General features: G+C 52.2%; 1 protein-coding gene across 1 annotated transcript in view; it reads left to right on the top strand.

The window, feature by feature from the left end:
* Positions 1 to 18,961, top strand: part of Arhgap8 (Rho GTPase activating protein 8) — a 62,124-nt gene that overhangs the window by 30,260 nt on the left and 12,903 nt on the right. The window contains 7 exon segments of the mRNA XM_074084673.1: positions 1,010 to 1,057; positions 1,060 to 1,096; positions 3,506 to 3,637; positions 6,439 to 6,464; positions 6,467 to 6,524; positions 9,952 to 10,050; positions 12,562 to 12,672. Coding sequence (XP_073940774.1) covers positions 1,010 to 1,057; positions 1,060 to 1,096; positions 3,506 to 3,637; positions 6,439 to 6,464; positions 6,467 to 6,524; positions 9,952 to 10,050; positions 12,562 to 12,672 — 511 coding nt within the window.

Below are 18,961 nucleotides of genomic sequence, written 5' to 3' on the forward strand. Positions count from 1 at the left end.
AGCAGACTCTCCTGGCCTTGGACCCATCATGGAGCTGGCCTCCGTCCCTGCCGCCCCAGTCCTTGCTCCTCTGCACCTTGGCATCTGTCTAGATTGTATTTACCTGTGTCCTTGTGTTTAGTTGTAATAAAAAAAAAAGGTCGCAAGTGTCTGGAGCAGGGGTGCCTGTTCTTTTCTTCCCTGTGACTCTGAGCCAGGGCTGTGAGTGAGGAGGCTCTGAGGCCCAGGAAGCCAGGCAGGCTGTGACAATAGGCCGTCACTCCCAGGACATGGCTTTAGTCACAGCCGAAGTCTCCCCTCACCCTCCTTACTGGGGACACTGTCAGGGCCTGGATATGGCTCTCCTGACATTTCCTCCTGCCACAGGTGTGGGAGGTGGGACCTAGAACAGGACAATCCTCCAGAAAGACGCTGCCTGGTTTTATTTCACTAAGCAGTGCAGCTAGCCCAGAGTCCCATGGCTGTCCTGCATGGGGCATGGACAGATGTGTCAAGAGACAGCCACAGCACAGGGTGGCCCAGCCATGATGGGGCAGGACCGAGCATCAGGGTTCCCAAGAGGGTTCCTGTACTGGACATGGGGTCCCACTTGGGGCCAACTGTCACCCTGGCCTCCTCAAAGGCACAGAGTCCTAGGGAAACCCTCAGGGGGAGGGAGGGAGGCTTTAATTTTGTGGGGAGGAGGAGGCAGCAGAGCAGCTGGGCTCTGGTTTTGAAGTCAGATGTGTCTAAACCCCAGGTGCCATCAGCCAGTGGTGTGGCTTGACCCTGGCCACCTAGCACAGCAGCCTCGGTTTTCCATCGGTAAAATGGGAAATGACTTCCAGCCACAGGCCGGTTGTGAAGATGAACTTGGGTGCTGTGCAGGACACACATCCTGAGTACTCATTGGGAAGGTGTCACCAGCCTCCTAGCTAAGGCTGTGCCGGTCCAGGGCCACCCCAGTTCTATGCCTGAGGGTTTTCCCAGGAAGGTGACTGTTGCCTCACACCTGTGTCTGCCCCTGCAGGGGACGACCGCCTGGGGAGACGCATTGTCACGTTCAGCTGCTGCCGGATGCCCCGTCGCACCAGCTCAACCACCAGCAGCTGCTAGAGTAAGTCCCCCCTGCCAGTCCCTCCGTCACCTCCCTCTGGCCTATGTTACCTCCCATCCCCTCCTCCGTCTCTGCCTCCTTTGCAGACTCGTGGGCATGTTGAGCTCTTGCTCTCCTAAGTCTACCTGAGGGCCATATGGGGACACTTCCAGTCACCACGGCTACCGTGGCTGTCACTAGCGCTATCACCACAGTGGGAGCTGGTCTGGTTTCCATTTATCTAGTTGGGCGATGAGGGCCTTCCCTGTGAAGCTGAGGACAGTCGCTGGTCCTGGACGTGGTGGTGGCCCTCCAGACCAACAGCTGCTGCCCACCAGGCCCCCACACCACACTATTCCTTTGAGGCCTTCGGGCTGCCATGTCAAAGTTCCTCAGCATGGCAGCTTAAAACAATAGAAAATAGAAGAAGCTGGAGGTGTGGCTTAAGAGGCAGAGCACCTGCTTGGCAAGCATGAAGTGAGTTCAAATCTCAGTTCCATCAAAAACAACAACAAAAAAGGATATAAACATTGACTGGAGGTGTGGGTCAAGAGGCAGAGCAATTGCTTTGTAAGCACAGCTTGAAACCCTGAGTTCAACTCCCCCCACACACACAAAAAAAAGAAAACAGAAAAGTCCCCCCCACAGTCCTGGCAGGCAGCTATTAGGATCCTGATATAGGCTCTCTGTGTGGCCCAGGCTGGCCTCAAACCTGTGATCCTTCTGCCTCAGCCTTTCTAGTGCTGGGGATTACAGGCATGGGCCACCATACCTGGCTATCTTCTCTTCTTACAAAGGCATTGCCACTGGATGGAGGGCCACCTAGTCCCGTGTAGCCTCATCTTGGCTAATTACATCTCTTAAAGACCCGATTTCCAAATAAGGCTGGATTTCAAAGTTCTGGTAGAATGGGTCAGAGAAACACTATTTAAACCCGGGGCTCTGCTGCCATTGTCACTGGCTCCGGGTGTCTGTTGAGCTCCTATTATGTGAGCACATGAGTCGCCACACCAGGCCCATCTCTGAGTGGAGGGGATCCACCCTGTGGTTTGGGATGGGAGCTACAGCTGGGAAATGACTCTGAGACAAGGCGGTGGGACCTAGTGGTGGCCCGATGAGAGCGTGCCTGTGCACCCAGTAGCACCAAGGGGCCTGAGCAGGTCTGGTGGGAGGAGGGACTTCTGTGGCCACTCACTGGGTTAATGTCACATTTAATAAAGCTGACCTTTGCACCCCAACTAGATCTGTTTTCCCCTCCCCCAATCAGGACACTCTGCTCTCCAACTTCATGGTGTTCCCTCCAGCCCTTCAGTCCTCTGCTCAGCATCTAGAAGGCTCTAACCAAGGGGCATCCTACTGTCTCGTGTGCAGCAGCCTAGAGCACAGCCCCTGGAGGGATGAGCCTCATGGCCTCACAGCTACCAAGGCTGACTTCCCAAGGCCCATTTGGCTCTGTATGCCCTCCCTGCGCTGGCTCCTCCATCCATACCCGCCGTGTGCAGCACTCCACACATGCTTCTGCTCTGGCACTCACCATGTACATATCCAACTCCCACTCATGGTCCCCTAGGCTTGTCCCCTCCTGTGCACATGTCCTTCCCTCCACTCCTCCAAATGTGCCCCCCTGTACCTGGTGCACACCTCTGTCCTGGGCACGTGCCCCTGTACAATAGAAGGGAGGTGTTAGGAGGCTCTCGTGCTTCCAGACACACAGCAGGATGACTGGGCATCTGAGGGGCAATGAGCCATGGAGCTGAGAACAAGGACTGGAGCCAGACAGCCTTGAGTTCAAATCTCAGCCCATTCTCTGTGACCCTTCCCTGTGGATACCTTAACAAATGACCACAAACTTGGTGTCGTAAAATGAGAAATTTTTTTCCCTCATAGTTCTAGAGGCCAGAGGGTGGAGGCTCCACGGGAGACCTGGTCTCTCGCCTCCTCGAGTTTCTGAGGCTGTCGGCAAATCCTTGGCCTTCCCAGGCTGTGGTTCTGTCTCCATCTTCCCGGGGCCTCCTGCCCTTCAAGTCTGTCTGTCCTATAGAGCCGTGTGTGGCTGCACTTAGAGCTCACCTGGCGGATCCTCAATTTAATTACATTTGCAAAGACCTTTCTTCCAAACGAGGTCACGTTCTCAGGTTCAAGGGCTTTGATGTGGATGTCTTTTGGGAGGGCTGTATGTCACCTGACCACATCCACTCACTAGCTGCGTGACCTCAGGTAAGTGACTTAATGCCTCTGGGCCTCAAATGTCATCTGGCAAACTAGGACCAGGCCCCTGGCAGGTGGAATCTCCACATGGCTCTGGATATGACTTTGGTGGCCTTGGTGTCAGCACCCACTAGGTGACCACAGCTTCTGCCATGGGGAAGTCACATTTGCTTTCAACAATGAGCAGGCAACTTTCATAACTGCATCTTGTTTTGTGCTTAGGTATTTGAAGTACACACCGGACCAGTACGTGGAGACCGATTACACCATCGTCTATTTCCACTATGGCCTCAACAGCCAGAACAAACCGTCCCTGGGCTGGCTCCAGAGTGCCTACAAGGAGTTTGACAGGAAGTATGTGCCCAAGGGCCATGGGGGGTTGTGTGTGGGCTGAGTGTGTTGGGAGGTGGCACTGGTGACATGAGGACTCATGGGCTGTGCAGTGGGAGGGACATCTGTGGTGTCTCACTTTAGAAGTGGATGGTTTCCATTCTGGGGAAAGCCATGAATTCTCTGAAAATTTAGGTCCTGCGTCCTGGTAGCAGATGCTACCACTTGTGCACAGAGACATAGCAGAAGGTCACATCGCCAGATGGAGCTCAGAGGCCGCCCATCCAGTGTGGTAGCTGTCTTGTGTTCACACTGCAGGAGCAGAGCCTTCTGGGAGGGGACTTGAAGTGGTGACTTCCCAGCTGGTGGTCATTTAACCTGAGCCAGAGGGCTCTGAGCAGATTGGGAGGAAGGTCTTGGTCATGCTTTTCAAATTGTCATATGGCGGGAGCTGAACTCATTCTACTGTGAATTTCCTACACACCAGGCAGGTAGACAAGGTGGGGTGCTCAGGGTTACAGATCTTGGCTCAATAGAAGCAAAAAGGTAGGGCACTCTAGGTATCAAAACCATACACAGTGGGGTGTGCGGAAGAGGTAAACCTGTCACCAGGGGCCTGCAAGTGGGGCTCCAAACCAAGCAGATGGGTTTTCCGTGACAAAGGCTTCAGTCATCACTGCCGCACACTGCAGCACCCTCCTTCCTGTCTCTGCCTTTTGGGTCTTCACCCTCCAGATGGATCCACCAGGTCCTTCCTGGGAAGGATGAGCTCATCACACCCACGAGCTCACAACCCCTTCCAGGGATGCTCGCTCTGCTGTGGTGGCACCTGATGGAATCCACTGCCTCTAAGAGGAGTGGTAGCTGTGTGGCCAGCTCTTATGCAACTCCAGGTCCCTGTCAGCCTCCTCTACCCTGCATCGAGGGCCTTTTTAAACATAACACATCCGTATTTCTTGGAGGATGCACTGAAGCTATAAACTTCTCCCCCAAGTTTCACCTGCAGCTGGAACCCCCACCATGGCACATGTCTAGGTCATTCTGTAGTGTGGCCGGTGGTGACGGTGGGGCGGGGTCGGGGTGGGGGGCTGCTGACGTCAGGCCATGAGGAGTTGCTCTTGCTTTTCCTTGCTTATTTGCATTAGAAGGGGCCCACTGTCCTGTCTTGTTCAGTGGCTTTCAAGGCGTGGGATCATTATCGCTGCTCAGAGGGTTCCAGATTTGCCCCCATGGACCGGGTCCTCTGGCTCTGGGTCCTTCGATTTGCCTCTTCTTGGTCTGAGCACTTCCTGTGCATCTGGTGCACAGTTGCACCAGGCTCTTCTGTCGTTCTTGCCCCAGCTCAGGAATCAGCCAGTCTCTGAGGACCTTGGTCCTTCCAGCGGACAGTGCTGTCAGACACCATGACCACTGTGTGCTTGTGGTTTTGGTGTATTACAGTCCCAAGCCCTCTCGGGTAAGAGTTGGAGTGTGTGTGTACTGTACACACATGCACATACACATCATGTATGGACGTGTGTTCACACGCCTGATCCCTGCACCCACTCCACACATATGTCCCAAGTTCCCCGTGTCTGTAGTTATAGTTCTCCTTCTCAGGGTGACCCCTTCCGTCTCAAGCCTGGGCTCCTATGCTCTGCTCTGTATACCTCCTCGCCCCAGGCTGCCTTTCCTCGCTGCCCCCGCTCAGACGCTCTCCTCACCCTGTCTGGGTTCTGACATCTCTATGGAACTGCATCACCCCCGGCTCCTTTGCACACCCCTGGGGGCTGGCCTGGTGGATGCTTAACAACCAGCCCTCGAAGGTGTTGGGGTAAGCTGGTAGTGTTTGCAGGTTTCCGTGATCTACGTCTTGCTGCGTGGCCAGATTCTAGCTGCCAGGGTGGTGTCACTGGACAGAGTCGGGAAGAGTGGGGTCACAGCCACCTTTATAGATGTCCACCACACACATACAGTAGACAAAAATACTTTGAGCATGCAAGAAATCATAAGTATAGTAAATAATAAGGTTAAATACTTATTATTATCTTTCTGTTTAATGTAATTTGTTTAATTATAAGTTTACAGTATTTCATATTTAATAATAGCTGTTTTTCACAGCTGGCCCCCAAAATTCCTGGGATTTTGGAAGTCGGCCTTTGTGGGTGGGTCAGCGTTAGCTCTAACATAAGCTGGTTGTGCTGATCCCTATCTTCCCTCTGGGGCTGTGGCTCCCTGCAGGCCGTGAGGTCCCCAGCTGGCACATGACCTGCTGGAGCCTCGACGTGTCAGGAGGCCTCCATCCCCTCCTCAGGTGGTTGCCTGCCTCCCCTGTTCAACCTGAATGCTTCGAACTGAAATATTCCAGAAAGGGTGGGGGGCGGGTAGAGAAGGGAAGGAGGGAGGGAGGGATACAAAGAAGCCTGGTGTCCCTCAGGGCCACCCAGCACTCTGTGGTGTAGGTTGGTTCCTTAGCTGGACGCTCACTGCTTGGCGGTTAGGTTTTTGTGGTCATAAACCACACAGAGTTCCCTTTAGCCCAGGGCCCTTCCGGGCAGTCATGGTGCTGGGGAGAGGCTCTGGTGGGTTTCATTCTGAGTGCTGGGCTGGCCATATCAGCTCTCAGGACAGATATGGCCTCCTCCAATTGCAGCGAAGTGCTTCCTGGTGGGGGGCAGCATAGAGGGACCTTGCCTTGCTCTGAATTGGACCCCTTCTGGTTTCCGTTCAGCATCCTTAAACTGCCCTGTTGAGAAACAGTATTCTGAGGCTCAGGTGGAGGGATGCAGTGAGGCAGCCTGGGTCTGAGTCAGGCACCTGAAGGCCTCTCGCCCTTCCCTCCTCAGGTACAAGAAGAACCTGAAGGCACTGTATTTGTGCACCCCACCAGCTTCATCAGGGTGCTGTGGAATATCTTCAAACCGCTCATCAGGTGCGTGGTGTCCTCGGTGAGGACCTCATGGGGTCCAAGCTTCCCACTGATGACTCTGTGGGACGCCTTCCCTATCCTGGTTCCATCTCTGGGGTAACCGTGGGTCTGTGCACCCCGCCCACACGGTGTCCCAGGATGGCCATGTTCAAACACCATGGCCCTCTGAGGGTCATGGACGGGAACACTAGTCTGTGATGCCTGTGAGGTTTTACGCCTGGTATTTTAAATCCCCTGTGACCTGAGCCAGACATAATGTAGCTCTGTCTGGGTCCCCAAGGCCACTGAAGTTCACAGAACTCAGAGACGGATTTCCTCTCTGGTGTGCCCCAGGGACACTACATAGCTGGAAATGGGCAGCAGTATGAAGCCCAGGAAGACAGGTGGGATGGGCATGAGTTCCCTCTTTTCCCAGAGGATCCTGCAGCCAGACTTGGGAACCCCAGCAGCAGCCTGTGACACAGTAGAGTGCTGTTCACCAGTGAAGCCAGACAAAATCAGTGTCCAGGTGTTTTCTTGGGGTTGGTCCCGTAGACACGGAGCCCCTCATGGCTGGCCTCAGTGACTCAGTGTCAATCCCTCCTGGGGTCAGACGGAGAGCTCTAGGCCCCAGTCTCGATCCCACTGCTGATATGAGTGGCGTGTTTTGTGTGGCCCACAGTCCCAGGTACACAGAGACATGGCCTCTGGAAGGATGCTCTGAGGGCAGGACTTCCTCCAGAGCAGGTCAAAGCCAGCTCTTTCTTTGTAAGTGCAGGGATTGGATGCCAGCGTCCGCCCAGTTAACCCCATACCACACCGCCACCCAAGCAAACAGCCTGAAGAGAGGAAACCACAGTCCAGAAACCTGGTGACTTCTGTTGGCTTCCTCCACATTTATACTTTTCCCTTCTGCATGATTTGTGCCTCAGTATCAGAAATCAGTAGCTCAAGGATGATGGTGAGGCCTCAGGCTCTGCCAGGTCACACTGGTCTCTTTGTCTCCATTTTGGCCGCACGTGTCAGGCACAAACTGTGTGTGCAGCCATGTGATAGGAGCAGAGCATGAAAAGACAAAACTCACTGGTACTGTTCCTGTCTGGCAGCTCGGGTCCGGCCCAAGGTGAGCCCTATCCAGAGGGCCCAGGCGTGTAGGGGGGCAGTTAGGATACTCAGGTGAGCCAGTTTTCTGGCACCTTCATCCCTCACCTGACAGCCGCTAACCCTGCCCCTGTATCCCTGGGTCTCTGTCTGTCACCACACCCAGACCACAAGGGTTGGTTGGCATTGGCCCTTGGGTACTGGAGACTGTTCTTTACAGGTGTGGTCAGCTATATAATTGCTAATAGTAATCCCTGGAGCCTGCAAACACGTCACCTTCCACAGCACAGGAGATTAAGTTGAGGCTCTTAGTGACTGGCTTATCTGACCAGGCCTGAGGTGACCAAAAGGGGTCATTGAAAACTGAGACACCAGGAGAGAGACCTGGTGGTGAAGAAGGCCAGAGACACAATTGTTGGCTTTGAAGATGGAGGCAGGGGCCATACAGGATGTGGCTGCTGCAGATACCAGAAAAGGAAAGGAAACAATTCTGTCTGATGCCTCCAGCTGGGGAAAACAGCCCTGCTTACACTTGCCTCTCCTTCCCCCGTCCTCTGACCTCTGTGCACTGTGACCCTCCACCTGTAGGAGGACACGCTGGTGGTGCTGCAAGCCTTGGAGTTTGACAGCTTGTTTTCAGCAGCCACAGGACCCCTTATTCCCACTCCAGTGCCTCAGATTGGGCCCCACCTGCATCTGCCCACCAGAGCTCGGGGTTCTGCAGGTGCGTGGCACACAGGAGGGAAGCAGACAGCCACAGAGAGGTGGTGTTGTTTGGCTCTTGCATGGGCAAGGGTGTCCCAGGAGGTCTCCCTGCAACTCTGAAGTGACACCTGTGTCTGAGTAGTTCCTGCAGGATGGCCAGGCTCCCAGTGGCCCTCAGTGGGATCCTCTGTCCATCAGCAGGGCTTTAACAGCACTTCACAGCCCTGGTAGAACCTCTAGTGTCCTTAAAGAAGAGTCCAGAGTGTCCCCAAGTCCTGTGGAATATGAACAGACAGGTGACATGGACACTTCTGTAGGACCCTCCCTAGCCTGTCCCCTCAGGCCCTGGGTACTGGCACCCAGGCAGGACCTTGTCCTCTGCATGCAGGGCATATGGTGCTTTGGTGGCTCTTCTGCAGCCCCAGCCTTCAGCCCCGGGTCCCTTGGCCTTCTACACAGCAGTGTACTTGAGGAAAGATCTGGCCAAAGTCATCCCAAGAAAGCCACCTTGCAGGTGGCTGGGGGTCTGGGCACGCAGGCTAATTCTTCCTTGTCCACCAGGTGGAGCCAGTGCACACAGCTGGGCCTCCCTCCAGGTCTGGGCTCAGGCAAAGGCCAGATTGTTCCTGAACCAGGCTCAGGAAATAGGGGACTGGTGCTGGGCGGGTGTTTTCCTCTGCTCCTTCATTTGTCCTCCTAACGAGACCCATTGTTTTGGTTTTCTTTTGCAATGGTAATGTGAATTATTTTAATCACACGGTATATACAACCTTGAGAATACACGAATACTTACTTATTTAAGACTTGCAAATTGCCATAACAGTAACAAAACATGTTTAGTTTTGCTGAATATGTGACATTCCTTTTCTGGTAATACTGATTCTTTACCCACATTCAGAGTTGAACATATTAACTATATACAATAAGAAAATGGAAATAAAATGAGTGAATTTTGCAGGAAACTGAGCCTCAATAATACCAGTAAGACAGGGAGTGAGTGTCTACCAGGTGTCAGGCAGGGAACTAATTTGTGCAAAGTCTCTTCTGCTGGCCAAGGTGGGAAAGCCCCCTGAGGGCCCAATGTCCTGAGAGGTAGCATGATGGGTCCCAGGTTCAGGGAGAGGATGGAGTTGCCAGAGGAGGCCCGGGGCTTGTCTGGCCTGAGGCTGTGCGTCAACCTGGGGTCTCCAGAGAAAATCTTAGAGTCTTGTTTGGTCTTTGCCTGTGGGGATGTCTCAGAAGAGAGATGGTGAAGTGCAAAGCTGCCACCCACCAGCAACCTGGGGCAGCTGTCCCCCAGCAGGCAGGCAGGGGGTCCTCTGAGCCTAGGGCCCACCCTGCACCCTGAGCAGATCAGAGTGCTTGTTCCCATGGGCTCTCCTGCATCTATGCAAAACCACAGCAGATTCCACTGGAGGCAGATATTCATTTTTATGCAAATGAGCCTCTGCAGTGTGTTTGGTGCATCGCAGATCAGATCGTGAAAGAGAAAACACAGAACATGTGCAGCCTCAGTTATGTGCCGGTCAACTGTGTCAGCACTCAGTTTCCCAAAATGAAAAGCGCTGTGCCTCTCTCGGCTCTCCTGGTACCCCACTTTTGCCCTGCCCCGCCTAATCCCTTTACTCTCTTGCTTCTTCCTCAGTCACAAGTTTGGGAAAAAAGTCACCTATTTCAGCTACTTGAGCGAGCTCCACGAACACCTCCAGTAGGACCAGCTGCTCATCCCTCCAGAAGTCCTACAGTGAGTGTCCCCCCATTGACCACGCAGAGGCTGGAGAAAGTGCAGCTTGGGTCCCTGAAGTTCTGGCCCACCCCACTCATATTGAAGACTAATTCTCACACACACACACACACACACTTGGGCCGGATATCTGCGACATCAACACAGATGCATGGTAAAAGGCACAGGCTGCTGACAGAGAGAAAGGAGCCTGTGGAGGCTGTGTGTACCAAGGCTTTTCTCCCCACCATGACAAAAGTGATCAGAAACATGAGTCTACTATGGTGACTGCTGGGCGCTGCTCACCATTTGCTGTTTCTGCTTTTGTGCAGAAAGTTAACAGAATTTCTCAGGCATGTGACTAACACCACAAACAGGATGAAATTTTTCTGGAAATCAGCCTGTCCCATGTTTTGCTGGAAGCTTAGTTGGTGTGTCTGCTGCAGGGCTGAAGCTTAGAAGTAGATGAATAGATAGCAGCTTGGGCCCCACCTCTGTGGGGCAGGCCAAGGACAGTGGGTCTCTTAAGCCTGGCCCTGGGTCCCCTTGCCCTTTGCTTATCTCTCTTTGAGGGAGCAGGGTCCTCATACGAAGCCTGATGTGGTGAGGTTGGAGGCCTTGCAGGGAATGGGTGTCAAGACACATGCAGAGGAAGGAGAGTATGTGGAAGGTGTGGTCACTGCCCTCAGGACACTTCCAGGCTACCAGAGACCACAAGTTAGTGACAACAGAGGCTGGAGGAGGCACTGAGCTTAGCTGGGGAAGGGCTGTGGGTGGTGGGGAGGAAATCCCAGAGACTTCTAAGAGGAGGAGACTCTGGAAGTGAGTTTCATAGGGGTGCTGGCTAAATGAAGAGGCCAGAGAACAAGGTGTCCAGCAGTAGGAAGTCTTTCCAGCTTTTGTGCAAACACAAGTGGGTGAGATACTGGGGTACATTCAGAGGTAGCAAGGAGTCCTACATAACCATGGAGAGAGGGGAAGCATGAAGCTGGAGGTTGTCTTGGGCAGGGGAGTCCCCAGAGGAGTGTGGACTGGGCCCTGAGGCCATGAGGACAAGGGAATCTGGTTATCTGTGGGCTTTGACAAAACCCATCCCCAAGCTGCACTGGGGTAACTGGGGGCTGGCTCTGGGAGTCCACCAGGCTTAGGAATTGTATTGTCACCAGCCTGGTGGTGGAGGTGGGATACTCTGGTGACAGAGATTTCAGGGCTTCTTGCATGGGAGACTAGATTGAGGGTGAGATGGGGTGTAGTGCGGCATGAGGCACCTGGCTTTGGCTTCTCAGGGAACACCAGGTGTAGTCTGGGGCACTGGGACCACGCAGGTGGCAAGTGGCATTGAGGATGTGGGTCCCATGTATCAGCAGGGACGAGGCACAGAAGGGACTGGGCTCAGGCATCAGGAGCTCCTGATCTTAAGGCAGCCAGGGCCTCCCAGAGTAGCCCAGGTAAACCCTGACCTCTGGTGGGGGCTGGGAGTCTGGGTTTTACTCACGTGCCAGGTAGACACCATGAGAAGTGTGATCTTGAGATCAGGGGCATATCACCAGACCTTGCCAAACCTCAGGTTCCTGATCTGTAAAGTGGTAGGGTGTAATCCCTGCTGCAGGGTTGCCGTGAGGGACAGAGAGACATCTCAGAGTTGTTAGGTGCTGGGTGCACTGTGCGTGACAGCAATTCATTCCTTCGCAGCCTCAGGGCTTAGCCTAGAGGGCCGCCTTCTCTAAGACCCTCTTTGAGCCCCCACCAGCCACCCCTGCCTGACCATTGCCAGTGCCCCATGATGCCTGGCTGAGGCACTGCCCCTGTTACTGACCCACTCATGAGCTGCTTGCAAAGGTCAATATATCCCGTGGTGCCTGGCACACAGAAGGGCCTCCATTTATATTTCCCTACATGAAGGAAGGAAAGGCAAGAGGGAGGGAGAGAGCGAGGGAGGCATAGGGAACGGCAGAGCGTCTGGAAGCTATCAGATGCTGCACAGAGGCTTTATTCCAATCCAACCTTGCCGCCTCCCTCAGTTTACCTTCTCAGCTCATCTGCTTGTGTTTTGTTCGCTCACCGCATGTATGTTAGCTGAGCACAGCTATGCAGTAAGCCCAGTCTGGAGCTGGGGTGCGGTGCGGAGCAGAGGGAAAAAGTCCAGTTAGCATCATGAACCAGCTCTGTCTTACGTTCAGATGCTCAGAGATCAGGTGGCGGCCATGCTCGGCCCTGGCTGACCACGTGGCAAGTGGGCAGAGGGGAGTTCTTGGTTGGGCAGGGCAGGGCTGCCCTGGCCAGGGACTGGCAGGAGGAGCTGCACATTTGCCCAGGGTTAGACTACGAGCTCTCTTGCCTGTTGCGTGAACATGCCAGGCAGTGGGGGATTTAGAGGCTGTGTGGGGTGAGAGAGAGGCACGAAGTGCCACTTGAGCCCAGTAGGATCAGATACTCATATCCCATAGATGTCTGTGGGCATCTGGTCCCCATGTAGGCCTGGAGGTGGCCTGAGGGCTGTCCCCTGTGAGGCAACCCTGCTTCTGTCTGCAGGTATGACGAGAAGCTCCGGAACCTGCACGACGGCCGGCCTCCCCCTCCCACAAAGATGCCACCACCACGGCCGCCCCTGCCCGCCCAGCAGTTTGGTGTCAGTCTGCAATAGTAAGTAAGCTGGGTGCCTGCCCAGTCTCCCGGAGCCCCAGGTCACCATGGGGCCGAGTGCCTGCTGCTCTGTGTGTGTCTGCGCCGGTGCGGGAGACCCAGCAGCAGGCAGAAGACAGGGACCTGACCTGGGGTTCCCGCCCCAGCTCACCCTGGCCCCTCATCTTCCAAGTGAGGTTTGCTCATGTGACTTGTTTCGGCCAATGAAATAGCAGCATCGGGTGCCACACGGGGTGGGAGGAGTGTTACATCAGGAGCCCGTGCACTGTCGCCTCTTCAGATGGCACGTGGTCACCCACATCCCTGAGCAAACACAGCTTGCCGTGCCCTGTCACACCACGCTGTAGGGGCCAGGAGAAATAAGCCATCAAGATTCGGGGATTCATGGGTAACCTCCTGACTAGTGCCAGTATTAGTCATGACCTTGAACTCACCCCTCCTCTTTTCTCTGCTGGCTTGCTTACTTCTGAAGTTAATGAGGTGGATTGTGTGTTGGTTTTTTTGTGTGTTGTTTCGTTTTGTTTATGTTTTTAGCATAACTGGGTTTGCACTCAGGACATGGCACTTGCTGGGCAGACTCTACTGCCCTTTTGTTTAAGAGTATTTTTCAGATAGGGTCTCGAGTTTTTTCCCCCACTGGCTTTGGACTGAGAGCCTCCTACCTATGCCTCCCAAGTAGCTGGGATTACAGCGGTGTGGCATCACACCTGATTGCCATCTTTAATCTTTAATGGCTCCTTGTGAGTCATTTGGTGCCATCTGCCTTTCCCCCTACCTATTTACCAGGTCAACCTCACCCATCTTTTATGACTCATCTCGGTGACCCTCTTCCAGGAAGTCTTCCCTGATGCTCTGAATCCCCAGGTCTGCCCACACTGGGTCATGAGCTTGTCCCTCCTTGTATCCCCTGCTCTGGCCATTGGCCTGCCTGACAGCAGACAAGACAGTGCACTAGGAGCCCGTGGGGAAGTTGGGTCAGATCTACACAAGCTCAGTAAAACCCAAGTGGAGGGATGTCCTTGTACCCTGGAGAGCAGGTTGCTCACCTCCATTTCAGGTAGTCACTTGTTAGAAACTCACATGGGGTTTGGTTTTTATTTAAAATCCTGACAATCTTTGAGGTCCGCTGTGGACTAGCAAATCCTTGGGAAGGTTTAAGCCTGGAGGGGCACACTTGTCCCTTGCCTTCCTAGGGCTTGGATCATCCAGACGGGCTCAGGGCATCAGCGGGACATCACTCTGTCTTATGAGAGGAGGTGGGGGGGACCAAGTCAGAGAGGGCAGCCTGTGGATGGAGGCAGAGGTTGGAGTGACCTGGGGTCAGGAGTCAAGGTACATAGCTGTCTGGAGCTCTAGAAGGCAAGGGCTGGATTGTCCCCAGAGCCCCCGGGGCCAGCCCTGTCAGCCCATTTTAGACCTCTGACCTCCAAGGCTGTAGGATGATTCCATGGGTTGTTTTAAGCTATTGAGCTTCTGGTGGTCACCGCAGCCACCAGAAAGAAATGTAGGGGTGCAGGGATGCAGTTTGGATGATGTGCCAGGCAGGGAGGCATGTCCAAATCCTGGTCCCAGAGCGAAGCAGGGGACCTCAGTGACCTGCTTGAGTGGAGCAGGTGAGGCCTGACGGGAGGTGTGAGTGGGCATCTTGAGTGTGTCACAGTCAGAGGGGACCATTGCTCCAACACTGTCTGCTGGAATGTCCTGCTGTGATGGGCGCAGGTCCCACATGGGAGCCACAGGCCACACGTGGCTCATGGGCCCTCACTCTGACCTGGGCTGTTGCAGCAGTACATTTCTGATTTCCTATCACTTCAACATGATGTGAATTTGCTCATGACTGCCCCCATACTGCACCATGGCACCTCTCTGCCTGGCACACGGTGCTGCTCAGAGACGTATTTTGTGAGCCACTGAGAGAACACGGTGTATGTTGAAGTACACCGTTCGGGTCACCCCTAAACATGTCTGGAGCACAAATTTGCCTACCAAACAGTTCTTCCCTTTTCAAAGGAAATGTGCTGGTGGCACACATCATTGACCCCAGAGGCCAGTAATGACAGGGCAGGGTAGGTGCCTTCAGGGACTATGGACCCTGGGGCATCAGGCTCAGGAGATCTGGGTGACCAGCAGGTCCCAGAATTACAAAGCCTTTGGGTGACAGTTTTCCCGGAGGTTCTGAGGCCTCTGTGCCCTCAGCCTGTCACTCTGATTCTGCTGGGCTGTTCCGCTTTTGGTGGTTCTGACCAGAAGCATGAAGCCATGACTCATGACTTCTAAAGCACCCACTGAGCAACATCGGGAAACTGCTGACCTCTTGGCTCTGCTGAGGCCCCCCGAGACAGGACACTGCTGGACTTGCCTCCGAGCACGGTCAGGCCAAGTTGACAGAGCTGTCAGAGCAATGTTGGGATCCATTCCCGTTCCAGGGCCACCTTAGAACTCTTCAAAGTCAGTTCGTTTAAAAACAAAGCAAAAATATCAGTTCATTAAACAAACAAACAAAGCCAGGGGTGCAGCTCAGTGGCAGAGTGCCTGCTTATCATGCAAGAGACCCTGGGTTCCATCCTAGCACCACAAAAAAAAAAAGTTCATTACCTCTTTCGGGAATGATGAGTATATTGTACAGCCTTTGAAACAGTCTGTGCATGCCATTTTCAGAGAGCCTCTTTAAATTAATATTTTATGCTGTTTCATTGCCAGTGACTATAATAAAATGCAATAAACATATTAAATAAAACACCAGATATGTAATTTGTTTGGACTGTGAATGAATGAAAGTCATTAAAATTCATAACCAAAACCTATTCACAAATGTTAATTTGCTGATTTAAGTTCACAGGCGCACAACAGAAAGCTGTGGCCTTAGAGCGAGCTACTTCAGCTAATGTACAGGAAGGCTGCCGTCCCCAAGGAGGGAAAGAACCATCTGAGTCCTGTCCTGTCTGGGCAGCTGTGGGGCGAGGAAGGGGATGAGGCCTCTTAAGCATGGGGGAGGAGAAGTAGGTGGTGGGGGGCTCTGGCACTTTTCACCGTGGGAAGTCAAGTGTACTACTTACTCCTAGAACTAGTTTCTTTCCCTGTACTTGGAGGTGAGACCCTGACCTCCTCACTCTCCAGAGCAAGGAAAGGGCAAGCCAGGTCTTCTGGCCCAGCTCCTTGCCTGCCCTATTCTCCTTCACTATCTCCTCCTCCAGGAAGCCTGCCCTAATGATTCCACACAAACAGGGGTGTGTGTTGCTCCTTGATGCTCGTGTCACACACACATACACACACACACACGCCCTGTGCCCTTGGCCCAGCACAGAGCAGGATTCAGTGACTGGGTGAAGGAACCTACAAGTGGGTCCAGGAACTGCCCGGCCCTGGGTCACCTGTTTTGGGCATGCAGTTCTGTGGTCCTGGTGTGTTCACAACCTTGCATAAGGGTCTCCATGATCTAATGCCAGATGTTCTCATCACCCGAGACAAACCCACCTCCATGAGCCACCATTCCCATTCCCCCTCCCCGCCTAATCTTCTTTCTGACTCTAGATTTGTTTCTTACAGACCGTTCATATGAATGCAATCAGATGACATGAGGCCATCCTTTAGCTGTATTCTTTCCCCTACCATAAAATTTTCAGGCTCCACCCACAACGTCACTGAGTAGTCCATGCCATGACTTTTGTCCATTCTCTTGCCAGTGAGTGAACATTTGGGCTCTTTCTAGTTTTTGGCTCTTAAGAGTAATGATGTTTTGCCAGTTCACGAACAAGATTCCGTGTTTACACAAGCTTTCCATTTTCTTGGTTATCCACCTAGGAGTGGAATTGCTGGGTTGCGTAATAATTCTTTCCATTTGTACCTTGTGGAGGGCCTGCCAGGCTGTTTTCCAAAGTGGCTGCACCATGTCACATCCCCACGCAGTGACCGACACTTGTCTCTCTTTTAGGGCCAGGCTGATGATGCAAACGCTCACTCTGTTGTTTTGATTTGCATTTCCCTCGAAAGCCTTTTTATGTGCTTATCGGCCATTTGTGTATCATCTTTGGAGAAATGTCTGTTTATTTGTCTTTTTCTTGTTATTTGTAGAAGATTTGTTTTATATATTCTGAATAGTAGAGCCTTACAAGATCTGATTTACATATATACTTTCCCCCATTCTGTGGGCTGTCATTACACTTTCTCGATGACTTAGGTCTCTGACCATGTCAGGGAGGGTTCTGTAGATGACGTGACGTAGGGTCCAGCTCATTCCCTTCATGTCATTTCAACACCGTTTGTTGAGAAGACCACTCTGTCCTTCGTTAAGCTGCTCCAGGACCCCGGTCAAAACGAACTGACCTCGGGCACGAGGGTTTATTTCTGGGCTTTCTGACTATTGCACTGATCCACATGTCTGTCGTCAGGACGGTGCCACTCAGTCTTGATTACTGTAGCTTTGTGGTAAGTTTTGAAATTGAGAGACATGAGTCTTTCGGCTTTCTCCTTTTAATATTGTTTTAGCTGGACTTGGTGGTGCCTGTAGTCCCAGCTACTCGGGAGGCTGAGGTAGGAGGATCGTTTGAGCCTAGGAGTCCAAGGCCAGCCTGGGCAACATAGAATTGTCTCCAAAACAGAACAAAACAGCCCAGAAGATTGCTTTAGCTATTCTGCATCCTTGAATTTCTGAATTGATTTTAGAATCAGCTAGTTATTTTCCTCAAAGAGGCAGCTGGGGTTTCCACAGGGATTGTGTGATGCCTGTAGGTCCGTTTGGGGAAATTGTCGTCTTAACAGTGTTAAGTCTTCCAATCCGTAAGTCTGAGACTTCTTTCCACTTATTTCAGCCTTTTAATTTCTTTTAATGATATTTCATAGTTTCCAGTGGATAAATTTTGTTAAATTTATTTTTTAATTATTTTATTCTTTGTGATGCCATCGTAAATGGAATTGTCTTCGTAATTTAATTTTTGGTTGTTCGTTGCTGGTGTTAGAAATACAAGTGATTTTTGTGCTTTGAACTTGCATCCTGAAAGCTTGCTGAACTAATACGTTAGTTCTAGTAGGACTTTTAGGAGATTTTCTGTGTGCAAGGTCACAGAGGTCACTTTCCTTCTTCCTGTCCAACCTAGTGGCCTTTGATGCCAGGGCTGCACCAAAGGCCTGGCTTTGGTGCTTTTGCTTTGTCTTGTTTTGCTGTGCTGGGGAATCGAACCCAGGTCCTTGTGTATGCTAGCCAAGCCCTCTACCGATGAGCTCCATCCCCAGCCCAACCTCCCGGCCTTTGATTTCTTTCCTTCTCTTTCTAATTGACCTGACAGTAAACCCCTGTGCAACACAGTTGACATAGCACAGAGTCCTCGTCTTGCTCCTGACCTCAGGGGGACACAAGTATGCATCATCTGTGGGATCTCCCAGGTTTGGGAAGATCTTTTATATTTTGGTTCCTGGTTTGTTGAGAGGTTTGTTTCCAGGAAAGGGTGTTGGATTTTGTCAGGAGTGGCCTCCACTTGTGGTGTCTTGTTTAGTTTTGGTACTAATTCCCTTCTGGAATGAACTGGGAGAAGTTCCTTCCTCTGCAGTTTTTTGGAATAGTTTACATGGGATTAAAGCAAATCCTTCTGGAGAGATTTGGTGAATTCACCAGCTCCAGGGCTTTCCTTGGTGGGAAGCTTTGTGGTCTACTAAAAATCTCTGCCTTATATCCATCCAGTCTTTATATTTTGTTCTGAGTGAATTTGTGTAATTTCTCAGGAATTTGTGTCATTCCTCCCACCCCAACTGCTGGTGCCTACTTGTTCACAGTGTTCCCAAGAGCCTCTGGCTCCTGTCATGTAACTGCTAGTGTCTTTCCTTCCTGATTTTTAGTCATTTGAACCTTCTCCAGTTTTTTCCTTAGTCAAGCTAAAAGTTTATCAGTCTTGTTCATCTTTTCATTTCAAGGAAGGTTCTGCTGATTTTCTATTGCTTTTCTCATGTGTGTGTGTGTTTTCATTGTGGGATTTCAGAGCTCAGGCCATAGGCTTGCAAGCACTTGAGCCACACTCCTGGGCCTCTAGTGTTTATTTTTCTCTACACTAATCTTTATTATTTCCTTCCTTCTTCTTGTGCTGGGTTTAGTTGGCTCTAATTTTTCTAGTTCTTGAGGTAGAATGCTCGGTTGTTGACTTGAGAGTTTCTCCTTTTTTTTTTTTTGTGGTACTCAAATTTGAACTCGGCTTCACGTTTGCTAGGCAGGCACTCTACCACTTGAGTCACTTCACCAACCCTTTTCTGTGTTGGGTTTTCTCAAGATAGAGTCTTGCAAACTATTTCCCTGGGCTGGCTT

This window comes from Castor canadensis, chromosome 8 (assembly GCF_047511655.1).
Source record: "Castor canadensis chromosome 8, mCasCan1.hap1v2, whole genome shotgun sequence".
Taxonomy (NCBI): Eukaryota; Metazoa; Chordata; class Mammalia; order Rodentia; family Castoridae; genus Castor; species Castor canadensis.